General features: G+C 56.2%; 1 protein-coding gene across 2 annotated transcripts in view; it reads left to right on the plus strand.

Annotated features, from left to right (window-relative positions):
* The window catches only part of COL6A2 (collagen type VI alpha 2 chain), a 49,740-nt gene that overhangs the window by 22,308 nt on the left and 6,678 nt on the right, over positions 1 to 20,754 (plus strand). For both annotated transcript variants that reach the window (XM_073306927.2, XM_073306926.2), the window contains exons 14-27: positions 571 to 660; positions 1,977 to 2,039; positions 2,687 to 2,749; positions 3,842 to 3,904; positions 4,411 to 4,473; positions 4,910 to 4,960; positions 6,061 to 6,096; positions 6,724 to 6,786; positions 7,328 to 7,390; positions 7,691 to 7,726; positions 8,109 to 8,154; positions 9,000 to 9,152; positions 10,460 to 10,912; positions 11,235 to 11,273. In XM_073306927.2, coding sequence (XP_073163028.1) covers positions 571 to 660; positions 1,977 to 2,039; positions 2,687 to 2,749; positions 3,842 to 3,904; positions 4,411 to 4,473; positions 4,910 to 4,960; positions 6,061 to 6,096; positions 6,724 to 6,786; positions 7,328 to 7,390; positions 7,691 to 7,726; positions 8,109 to 8,154; positions 9,000 to 9,152; positions 10,460 to 10,912; positions 11,235 to 11,273 — 1,282 coding nt within the window. The remainder of the gene's footprint in view (positions 1 to 570; positions 661 to 1,976; positions 2,040 to 2,686; positions 2,750 to 3,841; positions 3,905 to 4,410; positions 4,474 to 4,909; positions 4,961 to 6,060; positions 6,097 to 6,723; positions 6,787 to 7,327; positions 7,391 to 7,690; positions 7,727 to 8,108; positions 8,155 to 8,999; positions 9,153 to 10,459; positions 10,913 to 11,234; positions 11,274 to 20,754) is intronic.

Genomic DNA, 20,754 nt, shown 5'->3' on the forward strand with positions numbered 1-20,754 from the left:
TGGGGGCAGCTGTGGCACCATGAAAGCAAAGTGTAGGGAGGAACAGCTCACAGCCTTAGCAGAGGTCCTGCCCCCTCGCTCAGGCCAGGGCCTCCGTGTCCTCCAGGACACAACTCCGATTGCGCACGGCACAGCTGCTGCAGGGGTACCTGGGCTGGGGGACACCGGGCCAGGGGCTGGGGGACACAGTCACAGTCCCTGGGCTCCCTGATCAGGGACAGAGACAGGGAGGTCTGGTGGGAGGGGGAGCCAAGCCCCTCGGAGCCCGATCCCCCTGCACTAGCTAGGTGAGAGGGGAGTGCACGGCACTGCTCTGTGCTGGGGCTGGAGCCAGGGGGGCTGGGCAGCGTGTGTTTGGTATGGGTGGCTGGGTGGGGAGGGGGGTGGGTGGCTGGGAGGGGAGGGGGGTGGCTGGGGGATGTTGGGCAGCGTGTGTTTGGTATGGGTGGCTGGGTGGGGAGGGGTGTGGCTGGGGGACATGTGGGCGGAGAGGGGAGGCAGGGTGACCCCTGCTGGCTGGCCTGTCTGCTCTCGTCAGACACGCTCTGACTATTTCTTTTCTTTGCAAAGGGACCTAAAGGCAACAACGGAGCCCCTGGGAGCCCTGGTGCCAAGGGAGGCAAAGGCAGCCCAGGACCTGCTGGACCCAAGGGAGAGCCGGTGAGATCCCAAGTGGTTCCCCTCTCCCTGCATGCTACATAACGCCTTGCAGTGGGTGATCCCGGCACCCGGTGGGCACACTGACTGTCCCTGCAGGAAAGGCAGCTAAACCGCATTCCTGCAGTGAGCTGGCAACGCCTGGCATCCCCTGCCTGCCCTGCTCGCGGCACCCCCAGGGGAACCCCAGCAGGGAACTGCAGGGATTCGAGCTCCTTGTCTGTTGCAGTCGGAACTGGGATGTAAGACGCTGTCTTTAGCCCTCTTGATTGCAAAGGAAACCTTGAAAACCTGAAGTGAGAGGTCTGCCTGAGTCTGCAGGCAGCCTGAAACAATAGGTCAGAGGGATGTGGGACTGGCCCCATTTGCCTGCATTGATTCCGCAAGCCCAAAGATGACCAGTTAAAGTCCACATTGTTAACTAATTCACTGCTGACCATTTTAACAGCATCACCCAGCCAGTGTGCTACCCCAAGGCCCAAATCACCTCTCTTCTCAGCTGCCCTCTCCCCAGTTCCCCCCGAGCTGTGATTGCAGGCAGTGCGATACTAAGAGCAGAAAATGACAATGCAAGGGCAGTGGAGAATCAATTGATTTTCAGATCAAAAGAAAATCCTGGCCCCTGGAGCTGCGGGACTGAGCGTAACATCCATTGTCAGATTTCCTCCATTCAAACCCTCCGCGCTTCACTTACACGAAGCTGCTGCAGAATCCGCAGTGCTCTTCTCGGGCGTGACAGAATCCAGGGAACTTGCTACAGACTGTGGGCCAGCTCCCCGCCGGGGGGGGGGGGGGGAAATCCACACAGCTCCTTTGGAGCCACCGGGCCAGCTCCCCCCGGCAGAGGTGTAAATCAGCACAGCTCCCCCCAGCGGGGGTGTAAATCAGCACAGCTCCCCGGGGGGGCGGGCAGGGGGTAAATCGGCACAGCTCCCCTGCGGGGAGGAGTAAATCGGAGTCGATCCGTCCGAGTCAGTAGACAAGTGCCAATGGCGGGAAGCTGACACTAGACAAATTCAAGCTAGAACTAAAGCCCCGCCGAGGGGAATTAACCATCTGTGTCCCTGTGGGAGCTGCGCTGTGTTGACTCTCCTAAGAAAATGCTTAACGACAAACGCAGCCGCTTCCCGCCATAGGGCAGCGCAGCCCAGCGAGGCCATGGGGTCCTCTGCTCCCCTCCCGGGGGTCCCGCACTGCCAAGGGAGGGCAAGGAGAAGTGAATCTCGGGCGGGGGGGATGGGCAGCAAAGCCGCAGCAGGTTAACTGAGCTGGTTTCCACCTTTGTGCCCCGTCTCTCTGGTTGGTGTCGGTGTGCGCAGGGTCGTCGCGGGGACCCAGGGACAAAAGGCAGCCCGGGGAACGCTGGGACCAAGGGAGAGAAGGTGAGTGCTCGGGGGACGACTCCATCAGGCCCAGCTGCCGGGCTGAGAGCGAGCTGCTGCTTCCCCACAATGCCACCAGTCTCCCCTCCTGCGGCCCCGGGGGCCAGCGAAGGCAGGCCGGGCTTGGCTGGGACACGCTTGCTCCTGCCGAGGAGAGCAGGCTGAGTGCAGGGCGCTGAGCCGGGCTCTCCAGCTCAGGAGGGAGGCGTGGGCGTGGGCTGCCTTCGGGTCCATACCCTGAAAGACCGAGCCATCCGTTCACCCCCACACCGGCCCTGGCTCTGGTGGGGTCTGGGCTCTGGCAGAGGAGTGCCCTGCACCATTCTAGCAACCCCTCTAGCAGACGCGGGAGCAGCTACGGGGGGGCCTGCTCCACCTGGAGCCTGGGGGGCCTGACCTGGGGCTGAGGGGGTGGAGAAAGGGCAGTGATGGATGCTCCAGGCTGTGCGGGCTGCTGAGGACACCTGGCCCTGATCACCGCCCCCCCAAAGAAAGGAACCGGGTGTGGGGCTCTCCTGAGATGGCGCCTCTCCCTGGGCAGGCAGCGTAAGCAGCTGGAGCTGGGCTGGGGGCCCTGGGCAGCTAAGACACGGCCCAAGGGCAGTGCCGGACAGTGAGTGTATCTTCTGACCTTTTTCTGCCAACAGGGAGACCCCGGCCCCGAAGGCCCCCGGGGCCTAGCAGGAGAAGTCGGCAGCAAAGGAGCAAGGGTAAGCACAAATTCGAGGCTCGGGGCAGCCAGCAGAGGGAATGGCTCATTGACGCCCTCCCCAGCCTGTGCAGGATCGCTCCCTGCAAGGCGGCCCTCAGATGAGCTGTCTCCACAAAGCGTCCGCCCCCCATGTCCGACTGCAGCACGTGTGCCCTTCCTCCAAGCCCCCGGCAGGCCCCGCTCTCCAGCCCCGTGTGGAGCTGCTGCCCGTGGCTGTGCGAGAGCCTGGGGGGGATCAGAGCCAAGCCTGCCTGCAGCGTGTCCCCTCGTGCCGACCTCCATCACACAGGAGGGCTGCCCAGAGGGCAGGAATCTGTCCGGATGCTGTGCACGGTCACGCAGGCAGGTCTCCCAGCCATGAGGAGATCAGAGCCCGGTGTGGGAAGCCACGTTTCCCTCTCCGCAGTACCCGCCCCCCCCCAGCCATTCCCTGTAATCTGGGTGCTGGAGAGAGGTTTTCTTAACCCTTCTCTCCCTTTCCACAGCGCCACAAACTTGGCCACCCGCTGCCCCTCTTGTGCTTGGCCCCGGGATGAAGAGGCAGCTGCTTGCGGCTGCCCTGTGGGCGTCAGCTGGGAAGGAGCCCCCAGAGAGCCAGCCGGGGGATGGCCCAAAGCAGAGGAAGCTGGGAAGATGCCCACTGGCACTGCACCTGGCAGGGACCCTAAGCTAGGCCTTCCCTGGTAGCATAGCCCTGCCCGGGGAGCAGAGTTCGAATGCTGAGCACTTGGCCCCACTCCTGCAGCGTCAGCCGGGGAAGGGAACATCGCGCTGCGTGCTCAGGCGGGCGGCTCTGCCGTGAGTTAGTACAGCGCCAGGAGAGCGTCCCTCGGGCAATCTGCACCCCCGGGGCAGCAGCGAGAGGCTTCCCCTGGGAGAGGGGACGCTACCAGCCAAGGGCTCACGGCTCAGAGGTGCCCAGCTGGGAGCCTAGACTGCCCTGGTTGACCCCACCCCATCCAATGCCCTGCTGCCAGTCACGCCTACCCTGACGGCACTGCGTACGCTCTGCGCTGCCTGTTAGCTGCAGAGAGCTGGTGTGTGCCTGGCCGCTCAGCGTGGTGACCTGTCTCCTGGCTTTGTTCCTCAGGGCGATCGAGGAGTGCTGGGGCCCCGAGGCCCGCAGGGTGCCGTGGGAGAGCCAGGCAGGCCTGTAAGTTTCCCGGTGATTGTGGAATAGTGTGTGACTTTGATAACAGCCCCTAGTATTTACAAAGAACGGTACAAACATCCGCCCACCCTGCCCACCTCCCCGCAGTGGGGCCAGCATGTTTTACAGATGGGCACAGGGACTTGCCCACAATCCATGTCAGAGCCAGGGTCAGAATCCGGGGCCCGTGCAGTGGCTCCCGCTGCTGTGCTCTGTCCACTAGGCCGCACTGCCTCTCTCCGACCTGACTTCCTGGTTGCTTGGCCAGAGCTGGTTTCGTGTGTGGTTAATTCCAGCCTCGTTTGGTGGCAGTGGTGGTTTCCTCCTGGAGCCCAGTAGTGCCGAGAGAGCTAGGCGCTGGGCCCTGCGGGGGTGCGAGCAGTAATTGAAATGGGGAATTGTTCTGTGTTATATTAACCCCTGTAACTCCCAAGCCATCCGCAGCACCATCCCCTGTGGTGCGATCGGTGCCCTCAGCTTACCCTGCTCTCTCCCACACTGTCTTGCAGGGATCTCGTGGGGACCCAGGCGACATGGGCACAAGGGGCAACCCAGGGCCCCCAGGACCAAAGGTAAAGTCTAGATGTACGTCCAGTGCAGTAGAAAGGGGGGAACCAGCAACTTCACCTGTGTGCTTCATGGGGGCCGTGAACACCCCCACCTCAGTCTGCACCTCTGAGATCTCAGCTGCCCCCTCCAGTCCTTCCCCCGGCCAAAGCCACGCTGCTGACACCTGGGTGAAGTGTCCAGGCCCACGACGGCTCCCTGCCCAGCCTCTGCTGCCATCAGGCAGCCCAGCTGTCTCTGGAAGGCAGGTGCTGTTGGTGCAGAGTGCTGTGCTGAAGACATTGCTGTCCATGGCTTCTCTTAGCCCCGTTCCTCTGCCTGACAAACCAGGACACTCCTTCTAGAGAAGGGAAACTCCCAACTCGGTGACGTCGCGAGCTCAGCCCGCGCTGGGTTTTAATGTTCTGCTTTCACTGACCTGTTCTCTCTTTCCCCCCAAAGGGAGACCGAGGCAGACCTGGCTTCAGCTACCCTGGCCCCAGAGGACTTGGGGTACGTATGGCTCAGGCAGAGGCGGATTAAGCTTTTGTGGGGCCCTGGGCCAGAGCAAGTGGGGGGCCCCTCCCCACCCCTTCTGCTTGCAGTCCCCCCCGCCTCCCGCCCTGCACTCCTGCTGGGGAAATGGGCTTGGGTCGCAGTCCCCTGCTGTCCAGTAGGCGGAACGGGTTGGGGCACAGGGGCACCCATTTTTCTGGGGGCCCCCAATTAGACGGGGCCCCTGGCCATGGGCCCCATTGGCCCAGTGGTTAATCCGCCCCTGGGTTCAGGCAGCACATTCTGGCCCAGCATACTAGCTGCTAGGGCTGCAGCCGGCTGTGCAGGGGAGATCCCAGCTCTCCCAGCGGCCTGGCCTCACTCTGCAGAGGAAAGCAGTGGGGAATCCTTCCCCCGCAGCAGAGGGGCAGTCCTGGAAGGAACGGTGAGAGGCTGGCAGGTGGGTTCCATTGGCAGGGGTAAGCATTATTGCTCCCCTGAATGAGTAGGAACAGAATGATCATGTTGGAGGGTCCGGTTCCCTCACACCCCTTTGAATTCAGTGTAATAAACCAGGGTTTGCACGTTACGAATCCCCTGCTCCCTGATGGGTAAAGGTGGTGTGAGGAATGCAGGCCTGCTCTAAACATCCCCTATGAATCAGACTCTGCATCGAATAGGAGACTTACTGGTCTCTGTGTTAAATAGCGGCCTGCGGATTATCCCAGCCTGAGCCAGCTGGGCAGGGTGCAGAGAAGTGCAGTGATACGTGTTCCCACCACAGATCTGCTGGGGAATCTTACCCTCTGCTCACAGCCGTCAGCCAGTCGCTTGTGGGGCGCCAGGGTCAGGGCCAGGGTCAGAGCCCATTCGACTGTGGAGAGCCTCCCACTGACTCCAGTGGGCTCTTCTGGCTGGGCTGTCAGAGGTGCTGGGGACCTGTAGTCCCCACTGAAGTCCAGGGGAGTTGCAGGGGCTCCACCCCCTCCTAAAACCAGGCCACAAGTATATTGGTGTATTATTTTGAAATGTGCCCATCACCATTGTCTCTGGGCACATGTGCAGCAAATTTCAATCCAGCACAAAACTGAAGCTAACAAACTCCTGTCTGTTCCCAGGGCGACAAAGGCGAGAAGGGACCGCCTGGTCCAGAGGTACGGGGTGTGTGAGTGTGTAGGGGGGTGTATTTATGAGGTTATCGAATTGACCACTGTGCTAAGCAGCTAGTTCCTGGCCTGTCACTGAGTGACGGAGGAACCCTGCACTGATGGGCATGGCTGACCCGTGACCTGCGAGCAGCTCTGTTGATCCCCGGGGGGCACTAACCTGGGGGCCTGGCAACCTGTGTCCTACAAGCAGCCCCTTTGGTCCCAGGGGTCACTCACCTGCGGAAGGGCGTGCAGGACCCTGATGCATTTGCTTGGATTTAGCAATCCGTGTACACACAGACACAGGGGTTCGGGTCGCTGGGTGTGCTGCCCTCTCTTAGCACACGCAGTCCAGGGAGGGTGCATTGCCCTGGCACGAACATCTGTGCCCCCCTTCTCTGGTGTGGGGGCTGAGGATGGGGCTGGTGCAGCAGCACTGTGTGGGCGCCACCCACCCTAAGGATTCCCCTGACCCAAGGGAGCTCCCCAAGAGCCAGGCCCTGCTCTGCACCAGCTGCCCCCCCCCCCCGAGAGCCCTGCCGTGACAGCCGGGCACCGCTGGTGTCTAACAGCGGAGCAGCTTTCCCAGCACACGCTCTGGACTGCCGTCACATCTCTCCCTCCTCTGAACAGGGTGCAAGGGGCGACTTTGGACCGAAAGGCGCTCCTGGGGTGAAAGGAGACACAGGGGAAACTGTAAGTATACTGTCAGTGCCGCTCCCACGTCCAGGCCCCGCTTTCCTACTGTGCTGGCAGAGGTAGGGGGGACGCCATACGGACCCTGCCGTTCTGCACGTCTAGCCTCTGGGGCGCCTGGGTGTGGGTACAGGTCAATAGAGCTCCCACCTGGCATTGCTACTGCGCCCCAGCCTGGGCAATGCCTGTCTCTGGACACTGGGAGTGGAGCTGGAATCGCAGTCTGCCCCCGCTCCCACCCCCCAAGCCAGAACCCTGAACCAAACTGGCAGCTTGCGGGCCAGGCCGCTTGCAAGACCAGAGCACACCCTGCGCGTGGCTGGACGCCGGACGTGTTGCCTGCCGGCCCCTTGGCACATGTGGCCCCCGCACCAGGGGCACCGTGTCTCGCAGCCACTCCTGCGGCGAGGAGCTAGTGTCCAGCAGCCCTTGGGGTACTCAGCTGGGGTGTTGCTGACCAGGGCGAGTGGGAGGGGCTTTTCCTTCAGCAGTATCACCCACGTCATGCCTGTCCAATTCATTCCTTTTCTCTTCCTGCCAGGGTGACCCCGGCCCATCCGGCGAGCCTGGCCCCAGAGGCAGCCCAGGCCCAAAGGGCTTCGAGGTACCGTACCGTGCCACCGTGAGATCGGTCACGCCCAGCTGCTCCCTTTCTCCCTGCATCTTCCACGTGCTTGCAGCAGCTAGGCTGAGGAAGCCCTGGTAGGGCCTCCCCCCGCCGGACTGGCAGGGGGCTGCTCCCTTACGGGCCAGCCATTAACGATTCCAGCTGGGCGCTCTGGGGTCTGTTACCGTTCCCCTTCCTGCCAGCGCCTGCCTGAATCCAGCCCCAGCAGGCAGCTGTGTCTAGATCCCAAAGGTGAGTCCCGGGAAAGGGCATGACACCGCTGTGTTCTTCTTACAGGGTGATCCGGGCCCACCCGGAGATCCTGGCCTAACCGTAAGTAGAGCCAGGCTCCTAGTTACTTCATAGGGATACAGCTGGGGGGCAGGGGGATGGCGCCCACCCAGGGACGGTTCCCCTGCAACATGCTGAGTGGGACTGAGACTCAGAGGCAGATCCCTGCTCTTGGTGCCAGGGATGCAGCTCTGGCTGGACTTACCCTGTAGCACAGAGCAGCAGCGAATGCCCCTGTTGGCCGCAGAACTCGCAGGAGATCAGTGTGGGACTGGCCACAGCCAAAGCGGAGTCTGAGGGAGGGAATGCAGAAGGGCATGATCAGAAGGGAAGCCGGGCTGCGGGCCGGGAAAGGTTGGGGCACCCCCACCGTATGGGCAGGCTGGCATTCACCAGCGCTCTGCTCCTTGTGTTTTGCTGGCAGGACTGCGATGTGATGACCTACGTGAGAGAAACCTGCGGCTGCTGCGGTCAGTCCAATGCTCTTCTCTTTGGGGGCTCGGTCAGTGCTGAGCAGCTTGGCTCTGAACCCCGGGGGGGTCCCTCCCCAGTCATCCCCCTCCGCGCCTCTGGTGTTAGCAGGAAGGTCGTACGTGGCAGACCTCACCCCGAGGAGAGGGCCAGCTCTCCCCCATGTGCCACTGACGGCCTCAGAGTTGGGGTGCAGCAGACCAGACTTGCTGGGTGGGTTTGCTCACAGACCGTATGGCCCGCAGGCACAGCTGCTGCCCGTTGGCACCGTTCGTGCCGAGCGTGCCCTGCCCGTGGCGGCGATGGCATTCCCAGCAGAGCACAGACCCACTGCTCAGGTTCAGGGAAATAACGACCCCGCTGGGCCTGACTGTCCGTGCTGGCCCCTGCACGCTGGGCCATCGCAGCGGTGAAGCTGCCCAGACGGCGTGAAACAGCCCGGCCGGTCTCTAGTGCTCTCCCAGCAGAGGTGCTGCAGAAAGACCTCAGGGAATGGTGGGTCGCAGCTGGGCGCAGCCTTCCTCTGCCAGGGACAGGGATTGAGTCCCTGCTGAGCTGGGTGTGTAAAGGGCTAGATAATTCACTCAACTCTGCAAACTCAGATAAGGCTAATGAGCGTCCAGCCACGTCTGTGCCTCAGAGCATCAGCTTCCTCCCAGAGGTGCCCAGCTGCCTGTGGATAGCTTCGCTTTCCTTCAGGTATTGGCCGGAGGCCGGATGGCAGGGACCTGATGGGGGATCTTCCCGTGGACGGCCTCCCATGCGGTGGAGACCCTCCCTGCTCTCTGGGCAGTCCCTGCTGGCCTTGTCCCCCCTGTGATCCGCTCCTCTCTCCCATCCCCAGACTGCGAGAAGCGCTGCGGTGCCCTGGACATCGTGTTTGTCATAGACAGCTCCGAAAGCATCGGCTACACCAACTTCTCCCTGGAGAAGAACTTTGTCATCAACGTGGTGAGCCGCCTGGGCTCCATTGCCAAGGACCCCAAGTCAGAGACAGGTGCGGGATGCGTGTGAGCAGGGGCGCGGCGCTCTGAGGGAGAGACAGACGGGGCCCTCGGGTCCCCACCTCTTAACCACCTGCCCTAAGGGAGGCATCCACACGGCAAGCAGCCTATAGGTCCTTGTGCAGACTGGGCTCCGAACCAGAGGAGAGCCTGGGAAGAGGCAGCTGCTATGTTCATGACACGGCCGGCGGCCATTGCTGACTGTCTCCTGATTGCTGGGGGCAGTCACATGTTTCTCATAGGACTCCCTTCCCTCCCCAGGCTCCCACTGATACCAGAGAAACTCCATTCTGTGTCCCTGGCTCCCATTTTAAATAAGCAAGAGTCACTCCACCGTTAAAGGTCACAGTAAAACTGGCGGGAAAACCAAATTAAGGGAAAGGTCAGCAGCTCATAACTCTGCGGTAACGAGAATGGTGGGACTGCGAGGACTGTTGGCGTGCGTTCCAGCATGCTTGGAATTGGGCGTGCGCAGGAGGGAGCTTAGCAAACGTGCCTAGACAGTTCGGACAGGACAGTAGAAAAGGCAGTGTGGCAGTGGGCAGCCAAAGGCACTGACAGGAGAGAACAAAGAGAGAAGAAGGAAGCTTGCTGGGTGGTCCATTGACATTAGCAGCAGAGGGAAAGAGCTCAGGAGAAACCGTCAGCAAGTGGAGTAAATCTGTCAGCCAGTGTGGTGTAGGGCGGTGGGAGTGTGTATGTTAATAAAGACGAAGGTGTGTGTGTTGATGGTAAAGGGAACGTTTACATGTAAGATTTAAAGAAGTGTTACCACTTGCTATCAGCGGCCTGTGAGAGATGGGTCAGCTGTCATAGAGCGCAGCTACTTAGGAGCATTTCAGACTGTAAGGCAATATGATTTGGGGTGCTCTTTAGCTTTGTATTTGTGTTTTAGAACAGCAATAAGGGATTGGTGGTTTAGATTATTATTGTATTAGGGATTGTTCTATACAAAAATCTATTGTTCAGAGCCTGAGAGAATTGGAATTGTCTGGATTTTGTTTTAACCCCCGTTGTTTTGTAACACCGTGTCAGCACTTTGACCATGTGAAACCATTCTGTCTTTCGGTGCTTGTCACTGGTGCATGTCATTGGCATGCATGACGCAGCGTGGCAGTGTCGTGATGTCACACGTGATGCTGCCGTGCAGGGGTCTGGAGTGATGACGCCCTCACCAGACAATTTGGCATTTATAGCATGGTGCCAGTGTGTGCCCTGCCTAGGGAACACACCCCAGTTAGCTGCGGGAGGGTGCCAGGGGAGTGAGAATGGCGGGGCGTCACCATCTGTCTCCCTGCAGGTGCCCGGGTCGGGGTGGTGCAGTACAGCCACGAGGGGACATTCGAGGCCATCCAGCTCAACGACGAGCGCATTAACTCCCTGTCCAACTTCAAGGAGGCGGTGAAGCGTCTGGAATGGATCGCCGGGGGCACCTGGACGCCCTCAGCCCTGCAGTTTGCCTACAACAAGCTCATCAAGGAGAGTAGGCGAGAGAAAGCCCGTGTGTTTGCCGTGGTGGTGACAGACGGGCGCCACGATCCGCGGGACGACGACAACAACCTCCAGGCCTTCTGCCAGGGAGACGTGATCGTCAACGCCATCGGCATCGGCGACATGTTCAACCAGCCAGACCAGGACGAGACCCTGCGCTCCATTGCGTGCAACGAGCAGCAGCGCGTCCAGAAAATGAGGCTCTTCTCAGAGCTGGTGGCTGAGGAATTCATTGACAACATGGAGGACGTCCTCTGCCCAGGTCTGCACCTGCCACCCTGGCTCAGTCACCGAGCGAGGCCAGGGCTGGGGTGCGAGTTGGTCGGTTGTATGCAGCACACGGCGCGATGACACCGGGTAACAATGCATGTGGTTGGGTCAGTTACACTGGAGAGCGCATCTCCCTAATGCAGATCAGCACAACCGGCTCTTCCCCAACCGGAGAGCAGATCCCCATGGATCCATGGAGAGCAGATCCCCATGGGCAGCACCCACCCCGGTGTGTGTCCTCGCCCACCACGGGGCAAGAGGCCTGGCCTGCTGCTGAGGCCATCTCGCTAGCTGCTCCTTTATTCTCGTTTCAGATCCACAGATCGTCTGCCCAGAACTGCCCTGCCAAACAGGTAAAAATAATGCCAAACGGCTCCAGATCTTCCGCGCCGCACGGTAGTGTCATGGGCTGTGGGGTGGGTGGGGAATGGCAGCCTTTCCAGCCACGCAATACCCCGGCGGGGGCAGAGAAGGGGGCTGTCACTTTATCTCAAGAGAGGCCCCAATTTCCATCTCCCCCGCTTTGCCTGTCTGGCTGAGGGTTGTCCACAGGCAGGTACGTGTGTGCAGTACAGCCATGCTCAGCCCTCTCTCCCTTCTCCTCATCCCAGTGGAGATGCCTAAACCTCGGATCCTAAATCCCCACGGGACCTGGCAGGGCTTGGAATCCAAATCCAGGAATGAACTGCTCACATGGTCCCTGTCTGTTATCGGACGAGCCGAACCCCCAGAGCCAAACTCCCCACCCTTTGGAAATCCTGCCCTGCAGGTCTCAGTGGGGCTGGGCGGGCAGTACAGTGGAACTGGAAGGCTTCCAGTGGAGACTTGGCTCACACTGGCTGTACTGAAATGAACTAGTAACACTGAGTTGGGGAGCAGGGTGCAAAGGGGCTGTGTGGTGGGGCGGGACAACCCTGTGGGGTAAGAGAGGCAGGTGCTGCTTGGTGCAGATCCCAGTGCTTGGACCACGTTCTGCTTGTTAAGTGGTAAAACTCCAGCCTCAGCTACTGTTGCTAGCACGGAAAGTGCAATCTCTCTCTGTCTGCAAACCTGCCAATGAGCTCTGTGCAGCTTGGAAGCGTGTCTCTTTCCCCAACAGAAGTTGGTCCAATAACAGATATTCCCTCCCGCTCCATATCTATCGATCTAATCAGAGACCCAGTGTTTGGCGATATGCGAGTCGTGCGGGTTACAACAGGTCACCCAGTGCTGCCGATACTTGTGGTTTAGTCATGAGTCTCACCATGTTGTTTTCCGAAAGCCCCCGCTCCACAGGTCAGGGGACTGCGGGATCTCAACTTACGTGGACTGGAAAGTGACTTGTTTAAAAAGGAATCTGTGGAGCAAGGCTGGAAAACGGGCCCCCTGCAGGCTGGGAAAGCAGACGGAAAGAAAAAGAATCCCAGTTTCTTAGCTCTTTAAAATCTCGTGATTTTTCAGCCAGTCTCATGACGTTGAGGGCCCTGACTTGTGAATTTGGAGTGCAAGACTGAGGAGGGATTGCAGGGAGCTCCGGGCCATGCCCTATGGCGAGGGTTGTCCTGGAAAGCCATGTGTAGGGAGCTCTACTTCCCGACTGCCCTGGGGAAAATACTGTGCAAGCTTCTTTAGAGAGAAACCTCTTCCGGGCTGCCAGCCTCCCTCTCTGGGGAAGACTGGCCAAGGACTGCCGGGAGGAGGGAGAGATGGCAAAGCCTTGAGCAGGGAAGACGGTGGAGTTTTCCACCTTGTGATGAAAGTGCCAACCTGCTGTCCCAGGCCAGAGAGGGGCTAGCTGGGCGCCTTCCCCTCCTGCCGATCTGCTGCTGTGCGTCGCGCTGACCATGCCTGCTGCTGCAGCCGCGCCTGACACCTGAGAGTCGGGTCAGTCTGTGTGTTGTGCACGAATATCCAGTCGGGACTGTGCAAACCCCGCTGACTCCTTTCGCTGACTCAGGTTTAACCCTGCGCTGCGGAGCTGAACGGCTAGCCCCGAATGCGGCACCTTCCCCCCGACGATGCACTCCAGCCCCTCGTCTGATGGAGTCCTACCCAGCTGCTTTGAATCTGGGTCTGGAGAGATCTCAAAAGGATGCAGCAGCCTGCTCTTCCAGCTGCTGCTTTGTCTTAGGCTGCGCCAGGCGTCTGTGCTTCAGAGCCCTGCTTTGTGCTTAGTTGCGAGGTCAGACTGGCAGTGGGGTGGGAGCAGTGCCATGGGCTCAGGATTGATTTGAAAAGAGGAACCATGCCAGGGCAGCGTCGCTGGCAGCTGGAACAGCAGCATGTTCGGGTTCTGCTCGGTCTGGGCCAAGCGTCCATCAGACCCCGGGCCCGGGCGAATGTGGCCTTCGTCACACAGCAGCTCTCGGCCATTCTCATTGCCCGCGCCAGGTACGGCACCGCTTAGAACCACTTCCCTTTTCCTGCACTGCATACGGCTGGATCAGAAACCCCCTGGGGGGAGACAGGGGACTCTAAAAGGGTCCCCAGCGGAATTCCCCCACCCAGGCCTTAGGCTGGACAGGGCTCAGCCTGCACCCACAGAACATGGCTGTTGTAGAACGACTCCCCTCGGGAGTGGTGGCCGAGAAGGCGTAGGCCTGGCGGTGACGGGTGGGTGTCGCTTTGCTCTGGGTGGGTGGAATTCCCACTGGGCTGGGGAGTGAGTGGGATTTAGGGGGCGCCCGGGTGCCTCCCAGCGCTGTCCTGGCTCTGGCTCCCTGCCAGGCTGTGTGTGACATCTGGCAAGGTCCAGCTGGGTTTGGCCCTGGGAAGGCGGGCCATGGCCAAAGCTGGGAGGAGCCCAGTGACGGGCAGCATAGGTGAGCTGAGGGCTTGGTAGTACGTAGCTGCAATGCTGTGGTGGGCTCTGCTAGACAGAGCCACTCTGACCTTGAGCTCTCTGCCCTGTGGCTGACAGCTGGGTCCGTGCTGAGCTCTGAGGAGCTGCCCGTTATCTGGGGTACATGAGATGTGCATGTGTCACCCGCCCCTCGGATGGGTCAGTGGCCAGCCAGGGCCTGGAGCCAAACACAGGCAGGCCTGGCCCGGGAGCACGCCAAGGAGCCCCACCCCCACTCATGCCAAGCCCTGGGTCTTACAGAGCGCATGTCAGCAGCAGGCCTCAAGGCACTCGCAGTCTCTAATGGCTTTCCCCTGGCCCCGGGGCAGGGCAGGGCTGGCATACCCTGGGCAGGTAGGGACTGGCACTGGGAGGCTGAATGCCTCGCCCAGGGTCACACAGGCAGGTCTGTGGCAGGGTGGAAATTGGCCTCCGTGTAGCAATCTTGGGGTTCATTAAACATCCAGCCAGGGAATTAGAAAGGAATAAAACTTGTAATAAAAGAAACTGAAGAGCATCTGAGGTGAGGTGCTGAGCACAGCTACACTGGGTTCCCCACCCCAGCCTCCCGAGCACCTCTCTAAAGTCCCGTATGTATCACACTGTCCCTTATGAGGGAGCATCTCTAAATTATAATCTTCCCCAAACATGGCTCTACATCGTCCCTCTTAAAAAACAAATGAACTCTTTATATACATATCGATTAATAGCTAACAACCATCTAACAACACCTGCATTAAATTCTCAACCCATCTAGTACATTTCCATAAACCCAATGTGTCCTCTCTAGAGAGGACAGATTACCAGCACATCACTCTGGAGTGTCTTCACCACTCACTTTTCTCAACTACCCCTTCTCCAGGCAGGTTAGCAAGTCTCTGAGTCTTTCAGGATGTTTGAGCTCCCTCTCCAATCTTCTCAATATCAGTCTTTTCTTTCATTAGAGTCTGAGTTCTCTTGTTCCTTGACAGTTTCTCCTTTCTCTGTTGATGATAAAGGATCAGTCAGATGGGAAATGCCGGAGTCCACCTCAGCTGTCCATGTGTTGGAACTTTCTGGGATTACTCATAGATCCCTTCAGTTATGCCAGAATGTGTCTCACTGATCTATCGGGACGACATAAGACCTTGCACACTGTTCTTCTTTAATGGAACCCCTTTGGCTCCAAGTATCAGAGGTGTGATTCCTCAGGCACACCCCATCACCTGGGTTAAGAGATGGGAGATCTCTGGCCTTTATGTCAAAATTATATTTCTGCTTCCACTTCTGCTTTTCTTTCATTTCCATATGGTTTCATTGATATGAGCTTTCAGCAAGTTATCAGTGATTAGTACCTTAGATCTGGGCCTTCTTCCCATTTACAGCTCAGCTGGAGAAAAGTCATTCTCCAGAGGTGCACTTCGGTAAACCAGTTACACTTTACACCAATCACCCCCACTGGCAAAAAACCTTTTTCATAAAGTTATTTACTGTCTGTAGAGACTTTTCCACAAGTCCTTTTGATTGGGGATAATTTGGACTTGATGTTTTGTGATGAAAATCCCAATCTAGGGCAAATTGCCTAAAATCTGCACTAAAGACGTCATCTGGAATTCCATGTCTGGAGGAGATTCCCGTCATGCCAGCTATCACTGACTTACTATTGGTACTGTGCAGTGTACACATTTCTGGCTACAGAGAATAATCTGTGACTATTAAATAATCCTTTGATTGCCAGGTAAATTAGCCAGCACAAACCTTCTCATGAGGCCTTCGTGGAACTGGGTGAGATCTCAGTGGCTCTGCCCGTTGGCTTGGCTTGTTCAAGCAGGAAAAGCAGTTTCCTACCACATTAGTAATGTCATGATTGATCCACAGCCAATACAGCACCCCTCGTGCTCATTGTTTGCACTTCTCAATTCCTAAACGACCCTCGTGGATCTTCTGTGGCATTTCTTTTCAGAAGCTCACTGGAATTACAACCTTACTGCCCTTGAAAACCACCCCATCTATCACAGAAAGTTCATGTCTGCAGTTCCAATTGTCTCTTATACTTGGACAGCAACTGCTTATTTCTTCAGGCCATGCTTTAATTATCACTTCTTTAAGGATCCCCAATTATTCATCTTTCTCCATTTCTCCTCTTGTTTGTTGCAGTTTCCTGATAGCTATGGGAATTGACTTTACAATCAAATCTACATAGGCTTGCATTTCTATCTCTAAAGTCTTCTCTGGTTTTGTGGGAGCCACTGCTCTGGAGAGTGCATTTGCAGTGAACATGAATTTACCGAGAGTGTAGTCACAACCAAATTATACTTTTGCATCTTTATCATCATGCTTTGAATCATTAAGGTGCAGTCATTTAACAGTTTGCTAAATAACACTATCCAGGGCTTGTGGTCCATTTCAACTTCCACTGTCTGGCCATAAATATACTGATTGAATCTCTCACAGGCAAACAATATTCCTAAAAGCTCCTTCTGGATCTGTGTGTATCTGGTATCTACCTCAGTCAGTGATTTGGCTGGATATGACACTGGTTGCCAACAGTCCTCACCAATGTTCCCTCTAATTTTTTCCATCCATGTGTGGAATGAATTTTGTTACGTGCACCGAGGTAATATGCGGATGTGCGCCACCAGTAGAAACGAAAAACCTACATAGAATATTTATTTTTAAAAAGTTACCATAGGGATAATTTACTCCAGCCAGGACAGGTTAGGCATTTAAGAACTCACTATTCAAAGAATTAAACTTAAGCATAAGAGAGAAATAAAATTATGAAATGCACAGACCAGTCAAACTAAAATAACAGCACTTTGACAGCATAAAATTACAGAGACTATCTGTGCATTGCAAGAAGTACCAAGAAGTAATAACAACAACAACACAAAAAGAACAGGAGGACTTGCGGCACCTTAGAGACTAACCCATTGATTTGAGCATAAGCTTTCGTGAGCTACAGCATCCGATGAAGTGAGCTGTAGCTCACGAAAGCTCACGCTCAAATCAATGGGTTAGTCTCTAAGGTGCCGCAAGTCCTCCTGTTCTTTTTGCGAATACAGACTAACACGGCTGCTCCTCTGAAACAACAACACAAATACGTGTTGGGAGATAAGTATGTCAGAGACTGTGAGAGTGTGTGTGTGTGAGATTGACACACAGAGACAGAGTGTGTGTGTGCTGGGTTCTGGGGAAGTCTGAGAGACCATACGCCGTGTCTTTAAGGCACTCACAACAGAAGGCTCAGATTCAGATTACAGCAGCTGAGCTCTCCTGCTCCTGAGCCCTGTCCCCCCTCCCCGGCTCTGGAGAGACGGGGTACGTGGGTAGGGGGGAAGCAGGGCAGAGGGACACCCTGACATCAGCACCCCCTTCTCCCCCCGGGTTCTGCGCAGCCAGCAGGAGGGTCCCGGAAGCAGCTGCCAGGGGCTCCAAGGCAGAGGGCAGGAGCAACGTGGCTGCAGAACTGTGGGAGGAGGGGCACCTGGACACACGTTGCCGTGCGCGACTCTGCTCATCAAGTGTGTGGCACTTGTTTCACTCCTGGGCCACTGCACAACCGCACAGCTTAGGGGGAACACAGATCTTCACGCGTCTGTAAAATCGCTGCACCTAACCCAGACTATGAGGCGTTTGCTCAAATTTCTAATAGGCCATCCTGGTGCATAGAACTTCAACACTGGTTCGTGTATTAGTTGTTTGTTTTTAAACCTTCCTATGATTCCTCCTGTTCTGCACCCTGATTTTTATTCTCTAGGAGTTTTCTCAAAGCCGCTGCTTTGGGAGATAGCTTAGGTATGAATTTTCCAAGGTAATTAACCAATCCCAGGAACCATTGGACATCTTTCGTTGTGTGGGGACATGGCATCATTTCAACGGCTGAAATCTTCCTCTGATCAGTTTTTACACCTTTGTTGGAAATAAAGTCCCCAACAAAAGTCAGTTCTGTAACCCCTAAAACACATTTCTCCCTATTTAATTTGAGGTTTGCAGCTCTAGTTGCATCTAGGACATCCTGAAGTCTGTAATCATGTTCCTCCCTAGTTGAGTCCCAGGTGAGGATGTCGTCCATTGAGGTGTCAATGACATTAATGTTTCCATAGATCATCTGTATGGTTTTGTGGTACACTTCTGATGCTGAAGCTAAGCCAAAGGGTAAACGTAAGAATCTGTATCTTCCAACTGGGGTATTTAATGCGCATAGTTTTGAGCTTTCTTAGTTAATTTTAGCTGCCAAAATCCTGAGGCTGCATCCAATATACTGAAATACTGAGCATTTGCAAATTGCGCCATAATCTCTTCTCTGGTTGGTAGTTTGACATGTTCTCTTTTTATAGCCTTGGTGAGGTCTCGGGGATCTAAGCGTCTGCCTAGCGGGCCGCTGCCTTTTCTCCACAACGACTAGCGAGCTCACCCATTCTGCTGCCTCCTCAGTTGTTTGTGTTACTTTCATTGCGTCCACCCTTGCAAGCGCAGCCTTGAGTTTGTCACCGAGTGCAAATAGCACCTTTCCTGCAGGGATGGGCACTGGAGGGACCTGCTTGTTTGTCTGGATTCTGTGTTCACCCCGCAAGCAATCCAGCCCTTGAAACAGATCACAGTATTCCTGGACGAACGCCAAGGAATCAAATTCAGTGTGGTCTTGATGAGAGAGAGCGACTGATCTTGCAGTTTTACAGATTGAGTTGCTCACGTGCAGCCAGGCCTAAAGTTGGTGTCTCCTCCTTTGGCACTACAGTGCAAGGGCCTGTACGTGCTGCTATCAGTTCACATCCCCTTCACGGGTATATTTGTTCCAGAATAACCAGTTACTTTTATTTTTGTTGGTCCCAGTTCTGGTCTTATTTTTAGTCTCTCATAATCTTGTTCGGACAGAATATTAACCTAAGCTCCTGTGTCCAGGTTCAGTGGACTAATTGCTCCATTCACTGTCATAGGCAGTATCCAGGCCCTCTCATCCGGCTTGCTAGATCCCAGCATGTCTGTGGGAAAACTCCTCAACCAGATTGTCCTTAACTGAATGCACTTGACTTTTCTGCAGTTGGGAGCGGCAGCATTTTTCAAAATGCTTATTTTTCCCACATTTATGACAGAGTTTCCCAAAGGCAACACGCTGTCCGGGGCCATGCTGTGATCCACACCTTCGACATGACGTTCTGTCCCCAGCCTTCAGCTAGAAGTGGTTTTCATAGCAAGTGGTTCCACTCTTTGATTTGACCTGTTCCGGCTATCTGCCGTTGTACTTAGTAGATGGAGAACCCCTTCTGGTGAATGCAGCTCTCTGGCTTGTACGTGCACAGTTTCGGCTGCCCTGTAGGTCTGGAGAGCTTTTTCTAAAGTGAAGTTGTCTTCGCAGAGCAGTCTCTCTCTTAGAATCATTGGTGGCATTAAAGGCCATGTGCTATCTCTGATCAGAGACTCTGTCAGCTCACCAAAGTTTCCTTAATTCTGTCACATGTTGCTATTGGTGTCGCCATTTTTTTTTTTTTTTTTGCATGCATGCATGTAAACAATTTGTCTCTCTCAGAGGTCTCATTCCTTTTTGGCATGCAACGTACCTCAAATTTAGTCAGTATTTTACTTAACTTCATACTTTCACTGTCTCCAAACTTCAAGTTGTTATAACTGTCCAATGCTTCCTCCCCAACCACATGCAAAAAGATCGATGATTTCACTTTATCACTTTTCTCAACTGCCCCTTTATACAATTCAAATCTCTGTCTGAATTTTTTCCAGTTCTCTGCAACTTTGCTGGACAATGACAGACTGGATGGAGGTTGCGACATATCCATTTTTGCCTTCTTATCCCCTTCTGAAGCTAGTCAAGCTATTGTTGTGCTCACAAAATGCACACACGAGCCTTGGCTCTTCTCTGTTTGCTGCTCCCCTCGCCTCTGCTTTCAGTTTCAAACACAGGAGCTAACCTCACAATGAGGGCAGTCTCCTCATGTGGCACTTCTCAGGCCGTGTAACGCTCCTGGCGTTCATTTAACAGCCAGCCAGGGAATGAGAGAGGAATAAAACTTCCAGCAAAACAAACCAGAGAGGGCTGTGGTGAAGTGCTGTGCTTGGTCTCTCGCCCCCATTTCCAGGGCACCTCTCTAAATTCCTGTGTTCACCCTGGTGCCCCCTGTGAGGGAGTGTCTCTGCATTATAATCTCCCACAAACACGTCTCTACACTCAGGTCTCCAAAGCGGTAGGCCAGCCTGCGCACAGCCCCTCGCCATTGCAGTGCCAGCCCTGGAGGGGTCCCAGTGACTTCTTCCGCCACATGCTGCCCCCGGGCTCCATCGCCCAGAGGAGGCAGCCCATGGAGCCAGCTGCACCGCACCTACTCCCCACCGGCATAGGAGGCCCAAAAAGGTTTCTGCCCCCCAGCGCTGCCAGCTCCTCAGGGCAGCTGGGGCCTAGCAGGAGCCCCAGAGCCCCAGGCCGCTCCCATGCACAGGGCTGCTCTTGCTGGAGAATAGGGTATTTATTGCTTTGGGGCCCATGCTCAGCGTGTGGGGCTGAGCACAGAGCCCACCTGAGCTGAGGTAAAGGCTGGCATGTGAATCTCTGTGGGTCTGGGGGGCCCCTTCTAACCCAGGCAACCGTCCGCTGCAGACGAGCGCTGCGTGGTGTTTCAGGGGGCCGGCTCAGTGCAGTGCAGGAATGTAGCCTGTGTTCGTGGGGTGGCTTCTGGTGGATGCCTCGTTGGCTGCCCGTGGCTTTGCCCCGATGCACTCTGTTGAGTTCTGCATGGATGGGCCCTTGGAAACGCTCTGACAGCTGCCCAGAAACAACCTGGCAAACCCTGCTGTCTGCTGCCAGCTGACCCCTTGCTCAGAGGGAGGTTGGACAGTTTCCTTCTTCAGCAGCTCTCTCCGTAGCAGGATGTGCAGGAGGAAGGAGGGGACATGCATCAGTAGCTGTATAGAAGCTTCATACATTTACTGCAAATCCTCTTCCAAGTACTGTCTAAGGGCCCAATCCAAACCCCATGGGAGGCAGCAAGCAGCTCTCCCTTCACTTTGGATCTGGTCCTTTA

The sequence above is a fragment of the Lepidochelys kempii genome, chromosome 11 (assembly GCF_965140285.1).
Source record: "Lepidochelys kempii isolate rLepKem1 chromosome 11, rLepKem1.hap1, whole genome shotgun sequence".
Classification (NCBI taxonomy): domain Eukaryota; kingdom Metazoa; phylum Chordata; order Testudines; family Cheloniidae; genus Lepidochelys; species Lepidochelys kempii.